The sequence below is a fragment of the Rhea pennata genome, chromosome 7, assembly GCF_028389875.1.
Source record: "Rhea pennata isolate bPtePen1 chromosome 7, bPtePen1.pri, whole genome shotgun sequence".
Lineage (NCBI taxonomy): Eukaryota > Metazoa > Chordata > Aves > Rheiformes > Rheidae > Rhea > Rhea pennata.
The window spans coordinates 34,201,422-34,217,450 of NC_084669.1; the positions used below are offsets into that span (position 1 = coordinate 34,201,422).

General features: G+C 41.5%; 1 protein-coding gene across 1 annotated transcript in view; it reads left to right on the forward strand.

The window, feature by feature from the left end:
- Nucleotides 1-6,444: 6,444 nt before the first annotated feature.
- The window catches only part of REEP3 (receptor accessory protein 3), a 41,743-nt gene continuing 32,158 nt past the window's right edge, over nt 6,445-16,029 (forward strand). The window contains exon 1 of the mRNA XM_062579736.1: nt 6,445-6,522. Within this exon, the coding sequence (XP_062435720.1) occupies nt 6,491-6,522 (32 nt within the window). The 5' untranslated portion in view covers nt 6,445-6,490. The remainder of the gene's footprint in view (nt 6,523-16,029) is intronic.

The window sequence follows — 16,029 nt, forward strand, 5'->3', positions numbered from 1 at the left end:
TCTAAAACACCCTCAGTACAAGGTCTGACAAAGAAATTTCAGTAAGAAACATGCAAGCGTTTGCATTTGGGACACCAACTTGGATGCAACCTGGGGCATGCTGGAGCTAGGCTTGCAGCTTGCATGCAAGTCCTAAACACCAGAGCCTTGGGGTGCCTCCGGAGGTTATTTACTTCAACTAGAATTTGAGACCTTTCAGAAAAAAAGTTGGAGAAAGTAGTGAAGCAGCTGGCATGGCTATTCTAATGTTACAGTTTGGATAGTGACATTGCCTTTGTGGAAGAGACCTCCGACAGTCCTTTTTAAGCCCATCATTTGGGATTCTTATTTGTTTCTTGTGTTTTAGTTTGCTTTGAACCCTGTGCCTCAGTTATGTCCTAGCAGTTTGACTTTCGTGCTTCATATTGTGCAAGTGAACCTTGTTATGCAAAATGAGGCTGAAGGCATACATGTTTAACAGTAATTGTTTATCTGTTGATGATTGAAGTCATTAATACAAGAGATTTTAGTGATGTCTACAGTTGTGATGAAACTCATCTGCAGGGAAATAAGGTAAGGAAAAATATTCTTTCCAATTTCTGCATTACAAGGTTCATCTAACTTGGACCTGATTTGTATCTGAGAACCACATAGGCCAACAATTTAATCAAATTTTACAGCCATTCAAAACCATGAAAGTGATTTCATGTTTTTTGGATCAGTTGATCAAGACACTTAGTTGATAAACACCCATAATTTGTGAAGTCAGTGGTCCTGAATACTTCAGAGAGAATATCTGAGATTCCTAAGTTTTGGGTTGCATTTGGGTGTTTTTTTTTTTTTTTTTTTTTTTTTTTTTTTTTTTTTTTTGGTTTTTTTTCCCTGTGTGTTATTCCTGCTTTCATATGTCTTGCTGGATTGCCCTTCAACCTTAGGGGAGAGAATGAAAAAAACAGAGCGCTCAGGAAAGAATTGTATCTGTACAGAAATGTTAGAAGGAAGCCATACAAAAACAGCTCGTGATTTCCCACTTTGAGTTCTTGGATTGTGACTTTAATGTGAATTTCTGATGGCTCACAGTTCTTTCTAGTAACTTATGAAAGAAAATGCTTACATAATAATAATAATACCTCAGTGGCAAGTAATGCTGATGTGTCCAGTTGGGGTTTCCTTGACATAACGTAGGTAGCTGCTTCTTAGCCTGTTGCGGACTGCAAGGAAGGACCAGCTACTGCAGCAGTGTCTTTGCCTGTGAAACCAGCAGTTCTTCTTATTGCTTTTCCTGCCTGCATCGCTTCCACTGCTCCCATCCAGCCATATCACACCAGGACTCAAAACACCTGGCAGCATCCAGACTGTCTAGACAGGCTCGCAGGCTGTCTGCACTCCATTTCTCACAGTGGTACACAGCAAACTTTCCCCAAGAGCTTCAAGTCTATTTGGAAAGAGACGGCAGCAGAGCTCCTAGGATAAGGCAAGTCCCCAAGTCGCCTCCTAAAGCAAATGCAATGTAACATGTTCTGGTGAAGATTTCTAATGCTGCAAAACTCCTATGCGAGCTGCCCCCACCCCCTGGACTGTCTTCAAACCTTTGACAATTACTGCCAGCATTTAAATAGCCTGCAATTGTATTTGAGGCACACAAGGCTATGTAGTAACTTACCTTATTAACTGGTCATGTCTTGGTAAAATAGTAAAGGAAGGGACTAGAGCGTGTTTTTTTTTTCTCTCTTTTTTCTTTCTTGCTGCAGAAGGTGGTAGAGACCTTTCTGATGTAGAACTAAATTGTTTCTACTTAAACTGTTCTCTGTGTATGAACACTTGTGGCACCAACAGACACATCTTGCTGTGTGCATCTACTGGTTTTACCAACTCTAAACAAGCAAACAAAAACCCCAAATGATTTTCTTTTCATATAAACCTTGTGAATCAAGCAGTGCCAACCTTAGTCACCCTCTGTGTAGGAAGAAGCAAGGACTTATTTCCTGTGGGCTGGGAAAGGATGTTGTTCCTGAAGTTTTGCAAGCTTTGAAAGCTAAGGGGCTGTAGCAGGACTGAGGGCAGACAGCCGGTACCATGCCAGCTGCTGTGTCCTTGTGCTGGGCGACTGAAGATTATTGAAGAGCTTCACACTAATCCTCTGAACTGCCAGCGTTGTATAACTGCTTAGTAATGTGGGCTCTGTCAAAAACAAACTTTGCCACATTGAAGAAAGCTAACGCCACTAAGCCTGGGCAGTGTCGGTGATGCCTTTGCAACAGCCGCCTGGGTTTGGAGAAGCTGCACACAAGAGAAATGCCCAAGTCAAAAAGGACGAACAGCTGAATCTGAGCACCCGATATGATGGAGTGGCTAAGAAGGATCAAGCTGTGTTACATCTACTAATGAGAATAAAAGGTAGGTGGTGGATTTATTAGCTCATGCCATGTAAGCCATACAGATTTAATAGAAATCTAGTTACAATGTCAGCATATAAAAGTGCTGGGAAAAAGGCACTTAGGGACTAGAAAGAAGTTGTACAAAGATACTTGAAGTTTACTTTGTCAAAAGACTATAGGTGACTTAAGTATGCATAAATACTTGTGGAGAGAAAGTAATCAGTGCAAAAGAGCTCTTAGTCTGTCACTTAAAGCATAGCAAGAACCATTGACTGGAAATCAAAACTAAAAACTTCCATACTAGGAAAAGCTTTCTGACAGGATCCTGAAGGGCAGGTATAAATGGTCTAAAAAAGGTGTGCAATCTCCATTGCCAAAAAACTTCAAGAACAGATAAGACATATAGGTGCCAATAACAAAACTTGGGTGACCTGGTATTGTTTATCTAGCAGACAGAACCAGAAAGGACCCTCAATTTAAGATTTTTTTTCTTTTTCTTTTTTCGGCTGATGGCCACAGGCTGGTGCACCACTTAGTTGGAGGCCATGCCTTTCTACAAATGCATATTGAGCTGAACAAGGTTCTAAATGTTGCTCAAGAATGTGTATCTCATCTTCATATTAAATGAAATCTATCAGCTAGTTCAAAAGGCAAACATTGTTCCATGATAAAATGCAGCTGCTGTGCATACAAGCTTTGTCAGCAGACTATAAAATAGCATAAGCTTTCCATAGTGATCAGAAACATCAAAAGCAGAAAATATATTTTTTTAAATCCAACAGACTGCTATAATTAGTAAATGTGATATATCATAACCAACAATGGAGTACAGCTGAGATGATACTAGCCAGACAGGAAGGAATAATATGGCTTTGATTTGCTGCTCAGTATACAGATTTGAAAACAGAGAGAGGGCGGTCTATCTGATACCAGAGTACGTGTATCCCATTATTTAAAATAGGTTTTTGTTCTTATGAGACATATATTTACTATAATGTTCAACTGCTGCTTTTGAACAAGTTAACAGCTCTGATGGCACTGTGCTTGGAAATGAGGGAAAATAGACTATACAAATCTGCCCAGTGGGACTGGCTTGTTGAGATGCACTCACTTACAGCCCCGGTGTATGGTTACACTTACCTAAGGAGTAACATTTGCAGGTCCAGGCACAACAGATTGCAAAATACTTTCTGCCTGTGGCTTATCCGTATGGAACTAAGGGAGCGATAGGTACAGCACTGCCGCTTCGCCAGGGTCTCCTTGTGCTCCCAGCAGGCTGGGACGGGAGCTACTCCCCAGCATCTCAGCTCGCTCCTGCCAGCTGCATCTCCAGGGCTTTCCACTCTGAAGGGAAGCAATGAGCTAGGACAGATGTCTGGCGGCTCTGGGGGAACCACTCTGAACTTTCCTCTTCCTCTTCAGATCGCATTTCCTACGAGGAAAAAAATCCAAAGGGAGGCTCTTACATTTCTGCCAAGAAACAAGAAACAGAGGCACTTAACCCACTATAACCATAACAGCAACAAGTCCTTAAAAACATGATATGATTAATCAACAGTTGTATGATAAGCCTCTTATTAGCTTAGTGCTTTCTTTATTTTTAAAAAAAACAGAAGAGTAAGCAGATATTTGTACTTCTAATCAGATCAGATTCTGCCTGAAGTGCCTGATAACACTCTATTATGCTGCAATCAAAACAGGCTCATGCTGGAATGATGGAAATGCTCTGGGCTCATATTGATGGGAAGGAGGTTTATCTACAAACATAAGGGAGACAATTAGACAAAAGCTAAGAGTTTTACTCATGAGATAAGAGGGCAAAGCTTTAAAAGTTATACTGTGAAAGTTATAATAAAATTGGGAGAGCAACAGTGTACTTTCTGGTTAAACTGAGCAGATGAAAAATGAAGACGGCTTTTTTATTTCTTATTCCTTTCTTTTTTTTCCCCCTTCTCCTCACAACAGCGATGCTTCTCCTTCCTAATTTGGAATAGTAATGAATTTTACATGAAACACTTCCAGGAGGAGGGAAAAAAAATAATGGCCTCTTAGAACACTGTCTATGTCTCTGTATTGTAAAATTCATTTAAAAGGTACAGTTGTACTAGATGCCTGCTGACTTTGCCCTCTCCCACAGAGAAATGTTGCACTTTGAGAATGCAATATATGGTAGCAAAAAATGCCATGTCTAGAATCTGGTGAAAAAGCTTCAGCTGCTCTGATTTAATGTCTGAAGTGTTGCCCAACTATCTCAGAAAAGGTGAAATACCATTAAGACAGTAGTATTATGGGGCAGTTCAGCTAGTGATTGCAGACTATGCTTGCTGTCATTTCATACATAAAAAAAAACACATGAGGAATGCAAAATATTTAAAGGTAGTATAAACTATAAATTTCAAACAAATCTTTCATTATTAATCAGCTATGGAAATCAGGTCTGCCTAGAGGTTTTAGGAAATGGTAACCTTCACCCCTTCTGCATTCTGTTGTCTCAAGAAAGGCAACGGCGTCATCTCTTGCAGATTCTGGCTCCAAAATGACTAGCACTTCAGGTATAATTCTGCTAACTGAGAGAAGTCTGTCATTTTTTAGGCCTGACAATTTTGAATTATTCTATACTTGGGTCTCATGTAGAATCTGCTTGTATAAAATAGCAATCAAAGGTGGGAAAACCAGCACTGGGGCTTTCTGGGGAACTGCAGAAAAATGGTGCTCCTCTTGGAGAGGTCATCATGGTTGTGTAGTGCCTGACCTCCTCCCCAAATCCCCGGTGAGCTGCTCAAGCTCCATCAGAAACCAGTTTCTGTCCTCCTAATTGTTGCTCAATTCCTGCTTCCACAGCTGCAGAGTAGGGGGAAAACTGTTTAACTTTCACCATCTTTACAGGTAAACAAACAATGTTTGTATGCCTAAGTTATGTTACATGAAAGGGCTTCAAAGAAAACTGAGGGCAATTGACCTTTACAAGTGAGTCTCCAAACACTGTTAGAACTATTCAAAACTACTCTTAACTATATTAAGTGGCTTTTGTGGAGGACTTGAAAATATCCTATAATGACATAGCCACAAGTGTTTTCCTTACATTTAAGTAAATTAAAAATAAGAAGGGATATGATACTAGTTTGAATAAGGACAGAGCATGGATTTAACTGCCATGGCACAGCCTGTATTTTTGCTGGGCAGGGCACAGATTATCGCTCTGCACAAACTGCAGTATAGGGAGGTCTGTTTGGTATCCTCGTGTCCATCTGCTCTGGGACTGGTACAAATCACCCAGCTTGTTGCAGTAAATTAAATCTCAAAACAGTCTATGAAATAAAGCATAATCTTCCTAGCTAGATTACTCTTAGGAGCCATCTGCCTTCACCTTTTAACAAATGCCTCTCTAAATGTAAGCTTAGCTTTCCACCAGGGATAGTATTGCCATGGTAACAAAAGCAAGAAAAATAAATAATTGTCTCCATACCAAATAGAAAGTGGTTTTCTCTTAAACATACACCATATGAAATAAAAAAAGGCAGCTATGGGATTAACATATGTACTTATCCTAGACAGGAAAAAGGAGCACGAGCCTCTTCCCGGAGGGCTTGCCCGAGACGTTACCCAGCACGTAGTTGCTCGCAGTGAAGCAAGCTGCTGCCGACGCTCGGCGCGACGGGGGCGGCGCGCTCAGGCGGCGAGCGGTGGGGCCGCGGGCTGCGCCCGGGCTCGCCCGCAGCCTTACCGAGCTGGGCAGCGCCGGGTGCTCTAGGGCGGCGCAGGCCCGTTACCCCGGGGGAGGACGCGAGCGGCTCCGCACTCACCGCCAAGAGCGGCGATAGAGGCAGAGAGGCTCTGAGCACCGCGAGGCTCGCCCGCGCCCTCCAGGTCCGGTCCGGTCCGGTCCGAGGCGTCCTCGCGCCAGGCCAGAGCAGCACGTGCTCCTTGCCGCGGGGGGGCTTTTAACCGCCCCGCGCACCGCCCACTCCGGCCCCGCCCCGCCCCGCCGCGCATGCGCCGAGGCCGCCCCGCCGAGCCAATGAGCGGAGGCGGAGGGCGTGGCCCGGCGGGGCGGGGCGGGCGGCGGAGCCATTTGGCGTCGCGCTCGGTGCGGAAAGGGTCGCGCCGCTGGGGCTGCCTCTGCCGCCGCCGCGATGGTGTCCTGGATGATCTCGCGGGCTGTCGTGTGAGTGCTGGGCAGGGGGGGCCGTGCGAGCAGTGAGGCGCCTGGGCGGTGGCGGTTGGGGGAGGGGGGACAGTGGCGATGCTGGGGCTCCTGGCGGAGCCCCTCCCCCCGCGGCGGCCGTTGGGCGGCCGTTGCGGGCGCAGGTAGGGCGGGCGGGCCGGTTCCTTGTCCGGAGGTGGCGGGCCGGGTCGGGTCGGGCTGGGCGGCTGCAGCGCTGTGTTTTGCTCGGCTTGCCGCTCTCCCCTTGAAAAGCGCGAGCCGGCAGGAGCTGCGATTTTGCCGAGAGCGGCACTTGTGTGGTGGGGTCCGGCGCCTCGGCGGGCCGTAGGGCTCCGCGACAGCGGCCCCGGGGCGGCGGCGGCGGCCCCTGGCCGGTTTGCCTCGTGCTTCCTGGCTGCGCGGGGCCTCTCCGCGTGCAGGCGTGGGCTTCCCGCAGCTCCAGAGCGAGTCAAGAAGTGCCGGTTGCTCGTGCTTGTGTATAAATCGTGAGCGTTGCTTTGAGATGGATTCAGGTTAGTCTATAAACTACGGTGGTTAACTTTTCTCCCCCTCCCTCCCCCTGCCCCGTAGAAGAGCTCAAGGGGCTCAAAGAGCATCTAAGAGCATGAATATGTCAATAGATGAGGTAAAAAAAAGTGTTATCATATATGCTAGCATCTCTAAATTTGAAAGGCCTGCAGCCAAAGCAGCAACTTTCTTAGGCACCAGGTGTCATCTTAAATGTCTGGGTTGTGTAGAGTGAAATCTTGTGCAACCTTTGTTCTCTTTCTTAAACGTTGTACTGCTCCTTTGTGAAATGGATGGGTTATTTTGTGCTATTGCATGTAAACAGTGTTCCCTAACAAATGCTGTGTGGTACTTGAGCAGCAGAGTCTTCCTCACACTCCTCGTTGTTTGGTTCTGTGCTGTTGCTGGCCCCAGTGCTTACTGGGTTGCTTCAGTTGATTTGCTGAGTGTGACTTTTTGCCCAGCTGGTGAAATGAGCCTGCTCACAAAGCAGCCCAATAATGTCTGAATATGTGCAGAGTATGTAGCAGGATGAACGTGCCTCTTGCTGTCTGGTGTAGCTTCCTCTAAAGAACTAAATTTGTCATCAGGAAGTTGTCCTGTACAGTCGAGCACACCTTGCTGTGATCTCATCACCTCGATAAGATTCTAGCAGTTCTGCCTTTCCACCACCCTCCCTGAGACTTTCCAGATAATTACTTATTAAATAGAGTATCATTGTCCTGGATTGGCAGAGGACAATGTTGACTTGTGAAAACAAGGCTGTAGGAAAAATTTTTGGTGCAGTCTGTTGGTATGGGCACAAACAATTCTCAGTGCTAGAGGGAAGATATGTATGCAGACTTTATATATGTCAAATGTAACAGCTGTATCCACCTTTGTTGCATAAAGGCACAAACTGAATTTTTATTTTAACAATTTAAAACTTGCATTTGCTGTAAGGATAGTATCAGCAATGAAATTCTTATAATTGTACCAGTCATACAGCAGTTGGAGCTGAGCACCTCAATTTCTAATGACCAGATCCTTGTCAGTTGAGTTGTTACTTCATGGAAGGATATGCTATGTTTTGAGGATCAAGTCCTCTCTGGGCCTAACTGACAGCACAGGTACAGAAGAGAATAGCTGTTTCCCATAACCAGTTTTATTGCAGGAGGCAATAAAGGACAATGTATTGTGCAGCTTGGCTTTCTGATTGCTGCTGATAGCTTGCATTTCTGTGTTAATTATTTTTGCTGAAAGAGAATACTTAATACTATTTATAAAATGCTTCTACCTTCTTGTGCCCTCATTTCCTAGCTGTGGGACATGATTAATTTAATTTGCCAGGGTTCAAATCCCCAGGGTGGTGGTGGTAATGCATCCAGAAAGGGAATTAAGACTGCTTGGAGACTACAGTTTGACTTTGCTTGACAGAGAATATTCATGTTGAAAAGTAGCACAGAACTAGATGTAGCGTGATTGCAAGAGGCCTTCATTTGCATGGTCTTGAGTAGGTATTCCTTGTCCTCTTTTCTCAGTATCCATTGTGTTACCTTCTTTAATTTGATGCTTTGTTTTTATTCCTGGTCTCTTTCCAGACATACTTGTTCCATTGACCTTGTTTCTCTGACTTCTGCGTTGTGAGTTGGGGAAGAATATCTTTTTCTTTTAACCCCCAAAGAAGATGAAAATATTCTTAACTATTATGTAGTTGCTAAGAACTGATTTTATCTTTTAGTCATGTAGTGTATTAGTTGTGGTGTCTTGACTTTCTGATGTATGAGAGCCATGCGTATCCTAAACTGTCCACGGACAAGTCCAGAGAACATCATTCTGGTATTTGGGTAGTCATCAGGAATATTTGTTGTCTTGAACAACTATCCCCTTCCAATCATCAGCCTTCTGCTTTCTTTTGGCTGACCCACCACTCTCCCCCCCCCTCCCCCCCCCCCCGGGTCAAGGCCAGAAGAGCAGCAAAATCCTCTCTTGTAAGTATGTCAGAGTGCCCTCTGCTGACTTCCTTATATGGAGGATTTGTGCTGATATTTTGATACTTATGCTTGTCCCAAGCAAACTGACTTTTGATTCAGTTTGAGAGTTTGTAACTTGCAGTTAATCAACTCCATTAAAAAATAGTTTGGCTAAAGCTTTAAGAAACTAGAGAATTGAGCTAGTAGAGAATGAGAATTCTTAATTACATTTGGCTTGTCTTGAAGAGTTGGGCACAGAGAATAGGGAGTGGTTAAAACTTAATGTTCCACATAATTGGCAAAATTGTGCTTTAATGAAAACTTCTTTCTGTGTGTGAATGTGCATTACTTTGCACGTCTAAATGAACGAGATAGTTGGTACTAATTGCTTATCGTCTCCTTACAGAAGCCAAGTGTTTCAAGGCTTTTGCATGTCCACAGTATCTTTTTATTTTTAAAGTTTTGTTTGTGGGCTGTTGATGTATTAAGCATTTATTAATTCTAAAACACACTGGCCATTATAACAGTTCTCAGTGATTACTGCTTTTTTTTTTTCCTCTTCTTCATCTCTACAACCACCAAAAAGAAAAACTTCGTTAATGTCTCTGAAGATCTAGTAATGGTACACCTTGCTGAGTCCCCAGTCTTTAATGGCTGGAATAACTTTTAAATTTGTGGCTGCCGGTCTTGTTAACTTCTAATATAGCTTGTGTCTGACTTAAGTCTTTGATTGCTCATTCTGCTCACTTGTATGGCCTGAGCAACTGCAAACATGTCAGTTGCTGAGACAGTGTATTTAGTAGTAAACACACTGAGTACTTGTCAGTCACAGCCTGGTATGGATGAGATCAGACTATCCTCTTGTGCCAAGCAAAGATGTGAAGCATCCTAAATACAAAGTAGCTGGCCATTTTGTTTTTACAATCTGTTAAAGCAGTCTGTCTGCTGTAATCTGTGTGATTCCCCCACCACCACCACTGAAGTTTCCCCATCTGTGTCCCTTTGCAATGCTCTCTCTCCCCTTATATTTTTAAGTCAGCATTTCCTTTTGGTAAGGTTTCTTAGTTGGTCAGCAGCCTTGACTGTGTTGGAAGGGAGAGTTGCAGTGGTCCATAGGAGAAAATGTTTGTCTTAGCTACCAGATGTGGTTTTTGTTTTGTCTGCTTACACTTGCAATGCTCATCTCCTTCCTAACCCCTCCCCCCCCAATTTAAGAGCCTTGTAAGAAGCAATGAACATAAAACTAAAAGTTTAGGCAAGCAGTCCTTGGTTCTGGAATTAGGCTACAACTGCAACTATATTAAGCTGGACAAAGAATGTTTGGAAAAAATGGGAGGTGACTTAAAGGTAGGTGGTAGAATTAGACTTTCTCAGCTTTTACTATATTTCAGATTAGAACTGCTTCCTTTGTAATAGCTTCCATGATGCAGCTCTTATTGTTTGAAATTTTTAGGTATACAACTGCCTCTAGAATTATTAGGTGTCTGAGAATAGACTGCTGAAGATAAAGTTTCTGTGATTGGGTAAATTGAATGCCATTAGATGCTGAATGCCTTCTAGTATCCTTCCAGCTTTAAGATCTATAAATTGCTGATGCAGCTGTGGGAGAAAAAGGAGTTGCTGTGATGGTGTGAGTGACAGGTGGAGAGATGTGCTGAAATGGCAGTCTCCTCATAGAATTGAACATTCAGTCACCATGTATCAGTTATCCTCGAAACTTCGTGCTTAAGCAGATGTAAGTACCCTGCTGTGAGGAGGGGCACTCCTGCCCTTTATGCTTGCCACATCCTCTGCTTGTTGCTGGGCCCGAAAGTTGTGTGGCTGTAGGGTTGTTTTGTCAACCCATCTGAAAAATAGCATGCTTGAGAAAGGTTAGTCTTCTGTTAGTGTCAGTGGACTGAACCAGCTCATGCTGCTGTCATGTAGTTATGGGATTGTGTGTAAGCGGTGTGGTGGGATTCCAAAGTTGCAGGAAGAAGACAGCATTGTGTTTTCTTGGCATCACCTAATTGCCAAAGCAGATAAAACATACTCTGAAAATACTTTCTTCAGCTGCATGTTGCTGCTTATTTTCTTGTGTAGTGACACAAGTTCTAGTAACAAAGGCACAGCTATTCAAAAAAAAAAAATGCATGCAGGCAGCCCTCCAACTGCTCCCACACACCTCTAATATTTTTTTTAAGGGTTCTAAATACAAGTCTGGGGATTTGATAAATTGCATTGTACTAGTAAAGGTATTGCAAATAACTTCTAAATTACTGAGCAATGAAATCTTCAAAGCATTTTCCTTCATAGTTTGGCTTCCCAGTTTGGTAACTCATATTTAGAGCAAAAGCTGTCTGCTCGCTACACTGGACTGGTAATATCTACTTTTTTTTTAAAGTTGGTACACCTCAAAAAGGCCATCTGACAATTTTAGCTTAAATCAGTTTTTGCTGTGCAGTTTATCTGTTTTCTTCCTGTCTTCATGGGGTTCTGTAGCGTGAGAGTGTGTGTGGTCAGTGTTCACAACCTATGGCATGCCAGTGAACTAAAGCTTGCTTGAAACAGATGGAGCGCAACTGGAGGCGTGCCACGGAGACTGACATTCTTACTTAGTGATCTTGGCGTGTACTCTCCTGCAAAACGTGCTGAATTCCACATCTGTGTCCTATACATTTAGATAAAGGAATACCGTGAGCTGCATGGTCTGGCGCAAAGGGACATTGCTAATTAAAACCAACAACCTCCACTCTTGTGTTCCACAAACCAATGTCTGCTTAGTCAAAGCATACTTTCCGGCACTCAAGCATTTCTGCAGCCTAGGTAGACTTGTCTTCCCTGGTCATCTTGTATGTAGAGCTAGCTACTGATATGTTCCTATGAGGACATTTCTTTCTGGGAAAGGTTTTAAGCCAAATTCTGTGTGTTATTTTTAATTTTTTTTATTAAAAAAAAAAAAAACGCCAACGGCAGACTTTGGCTCAATGCTTTTAATCCTTGTCCTTTGTAGAAAATTGTTAAAAATGCACAGAAAGCATGTCTGGGCAAACACATTCTAGTGTTCCATGTGTAAAAAAGCTTTCTCTAAGCTGTAGGTTTTGAGAGAGGAGGGAAAAAACAGCAGAAAGTAATACGCATGAAGACAATACAATCTTTGTGGATCTTCCGAATTTTAAAGATTGGGTTGTAACAATTTACTATTAGACAAATGAGGTTAAGTGTATTGGAATGTAGGTGTGAAAGATTTATCGCAGGTTTTGCTGACCAGACTGACTTTAAACATGACTAGCTGGGGTGGGTGAGACAGAATAACTGGGTGATGAAATGCTTTGGGACAGAGAGGAGATAAAACAGCCCATAGTGATTAACTCTGTACAGTCTTTTGTCAGCCAGCACACTTATTTTCTTGTTCAGTTTATTCCTAACACAATAGGGCAATACTTTTGCTTCTCTTGTGTTTTACAGATTGTCTATAAGCATCAGCATGGGAGTGGGTTTAATTAGATGGATATTTTCCCAATGTTAATAATGCTTGAAATACTGCTCCCATATTCTGAAGACAGTTGGAGCTTACATTTGAGGTTGAAAACTGAAATTGTGCAATTTCTTTTAAAAGGCTTTAACCTAGGGTTTAAATGCAAGGATTCACAAAGCAGAAGAGCTTTTTCTAAACTGAAGTCTGACATAATGCTTTGCTTTAACTAATAAAGCTGTTGGAACTTGCACTGCTGGAAGGGAGAAACAGAAAACAGTTTGTTCTTGTGCCTTCCAACTGCTGCCTGTTTGTTGTTCTCTCTGCCTCCCCTCTTCCCCCTTTTGAAAGTCATAGATCAAAACCACAGAAAGGAGAATGAGCAGAATGGCTACTAGCTTAGAGATCTTTTTACTAGTTTTGATAGTAACAGTAAGTTAAACTGTAATGTTGGGAAAATTATTTATTTGGCTTTGTGCTTTTCTGTTTTGTCTGATAATTTTTTTCTGAATTAGGACTCAATCTGTTGTAGGACACATGTTTTTCCTTATGTCAAAACAGTGTTAATCAGTTTAAGCATATTTATTAGACCATTTTAGAAGCCATAGAAATGCTGACCTATTTATTAGACCATTTTAGAAGCCATAGAAATGCTGATCTATTTATTAGACCATTTTAGAAGCCATAGAAATGCTGACCTATTTACATGTGAACAGATTAGTTTACTCGGAAGACAATCTATCCACTGAAATAAATATGTATATTTTAGATGATTGCTTTAGCAGTTGTTGTGACATTAATTTGTCATAGATGGAATAAAAGCAGTATTGGTTTTACTATGCTGCATACACAACTTCTAGTGGTAGTTTTTCTTGAATAAATGTTAACCTTGAATGTTTGAGAAAGCTACAATTTATCTTTGTATGAAGAGGTTAATGTTAAGTCAGACCAACATTAATCTTCCTTCATCTTTGGAAAAAGATGCTTCTGAAAAGCCACACTTATCCACTCTTATCTTCTGGGTTCTTATCCTGTTTCTGTATTGCCAGTCAAATGAAACTTGTTTTGAAAGGAGAATTCAATTACACAAACACAAATCTTTGGTTAGTGTTTGTATGTGTTATCAGTGTTCAAGAACAAAGCGCATCCCTCAAACTACTTTATTAAAACACTAGTCTCAAGAGAAGTAAATAAATGTTTGGGGTTGGGAAAGGAGGTAGTTTTTAGCACAATACTCCTCGTGTTAAGATTAAGTTACTAATACAGCTTCATGAGGGAGTCCAGTAGAGATTCCACGTGCTGCTTGTTGTCAGTACCTGGCTTTTGCTGCCTAACAGTGTAGTCATGGGGCTTCTTTAAGCACAGGTTATAACTGAAGAAACATGTATTTGGAATGACAAGTCCTGACATTGTCTTAATGGTATCTGCCATGGAAGAAGCCCTTTTCTGCACACAATGGGGAAGTTTGTTTTTGAATGTTCTGGGAGTTTCAAAAATACTGGTTTTAGTCATGATATGCTTAACAATTGTTTGGAGACTTAGGACCTTATAGCAAAAATTGAGAAAAGTATCTTCTGATGACTGAAGGCAAAAGGATCACTGTCTGGGGAAGAGGTAAGACAGATTCATTTCAGTTCAGGAGTTGGTGTACTTGCACCTTTGTTTGCCCAAACCATTGCCTTTTTGTATAATTTCTCTTGGGAAAGGCAGGACTTTGAGGCTGGACTGTGACAGCATCCTTAGATTCTAAGGTTTATGACTGAAGCAGGAGCTTTCTGAGTATGAACTTCATTCTTTAAAATCAAACAGTCAGATTCATGGTCTACTTACTGTATGGCCTGTAGCCATGTTAGACACTTATTTTTATTTAGAAAAATTCCATAATGCTCAATATATGGCTACATCCAGTGAAGCTTGTCTTTCATTTAAAAATGACCCATAATTAAAATGCAGTTTTCTTTGGAACAAGGAGAAGCAATCCCTATTTAAACTAGGAGTGGTTCTAAGTATTATTTTTCTGTAGCCAGCTATTTTGATGTTGACATTGTCCCAGAAATGTTAAGCAAGAATAGATACTCTTCTACAGCAGCATTTCTGAAGTATATGGCATTCTAGGGTGTTGGAATGAGTCTAGATTTTGATCTGGTGATCTTCAGGTGGAAGCCAGGACAGGGAAACTCCAGTGCAGTAGCTAGCTGAAAACTAAAGAACATGTTAGATACCTAACGCATGATATGAGTGAACATCACTTCACAGTTTGACTTCAGAGAGTATCAGTGCCCTCCCCTTTCCTTTTCTTTTTTTAAGAAACAAAACTCTATATTAGAAGTTCTGGATTACTGAACTTTAACAGTTCAAATTGTTGATATGTCTGGTCACTTTTCCTGTATGTGACTCCTGAGACAATAGAGAAAACATCCTTAAATGCTTAACTACAGATAATTTCCTTCCACCTGATGCACTTAGGCCTTGGACATCTATATTGTGTGACTGTGTGGTAACTACAGAGTTCCCATGCTGACTTCCATAGCTTCATCTTGGAGATGATATAACTTAGGCAAAGTAAGCCCAAGGTAGTGCTAAAAATGAAAAAGCTGACCTTGGATTCTTTTGGATGACAAAAATTGAATTCTCTTGACAATGAGAGATTATTGCTCTTTTAAAACCTGAGTTATCTTGCTTTGGGACTTAGATACACTTGTAAGGCAATTTTAAATGTCCCATAGAATTGCAGTAATGAGAATGTAGTGGGTTTTTTGTTCTTCTACAGGTGGTCTTTTTATTTTTGTGGTGCTAGTTTTATTTGGTTTCTATTAACTGCAGCCTTTGAATCACTTACACTAGTATTGCTATGCTTCAGCTATGCTATTTCACTGCTTCAGTTCCTTTTTTTTACACTGGGGCAAAACAAGCATTTCATTAAGGGAGTCTGATTCTTACCTAAAGACTCTACAGAGCTGAAGTTTTAAGAACATGAAACTTCCCCCTCCCTTTTTTTTTTTGTAAAAAAAAAAAACAAAAAACAAAAAAAAAAACCAAAAAAAACCACTGTTGATTTCTGCAAATATATTCCTTGGCTCTTCAAAAATCTATCCTTGTTTGTTTCAGAATTTATCATGGCACGAAACAAATCTTTGAGTGGTTACTGACTTTACGTTAATTAGTTGAAGTTACTGTAATGAACAATTCTACAATGTGCAATTTAGACTGGAAGTCTAAATTAGAATTAATTTAGAATGGAAGTTGTTTGCAAGGACTCTTCTGGATTCTTGTACAGTGTCTTTGATATGAAGAACATTGTATTCTTGCACAGTAGTTAAGATTTAATTGTAGGGCCTTCAAAAATTACTTTGAAGACATGGAAACAACTAATAGTAAGAGCGTAAATGAGCTGGTTGCTTTTGACTTTAATTAAACAGGATTAATAAGTTAGGTATCAAGTGCATATGTATTTTAAACCCCATGACAAAATTAAATGCCTCATTCTGGTTTGCAATGTTCCTATTAACCTTGTTCAGCACATGACAACTGTGTGTCTGGCTTGTCGAACCTCCAAGGGCACTGCGTGAAGACCTTCAAAAACAAGGAATTTCA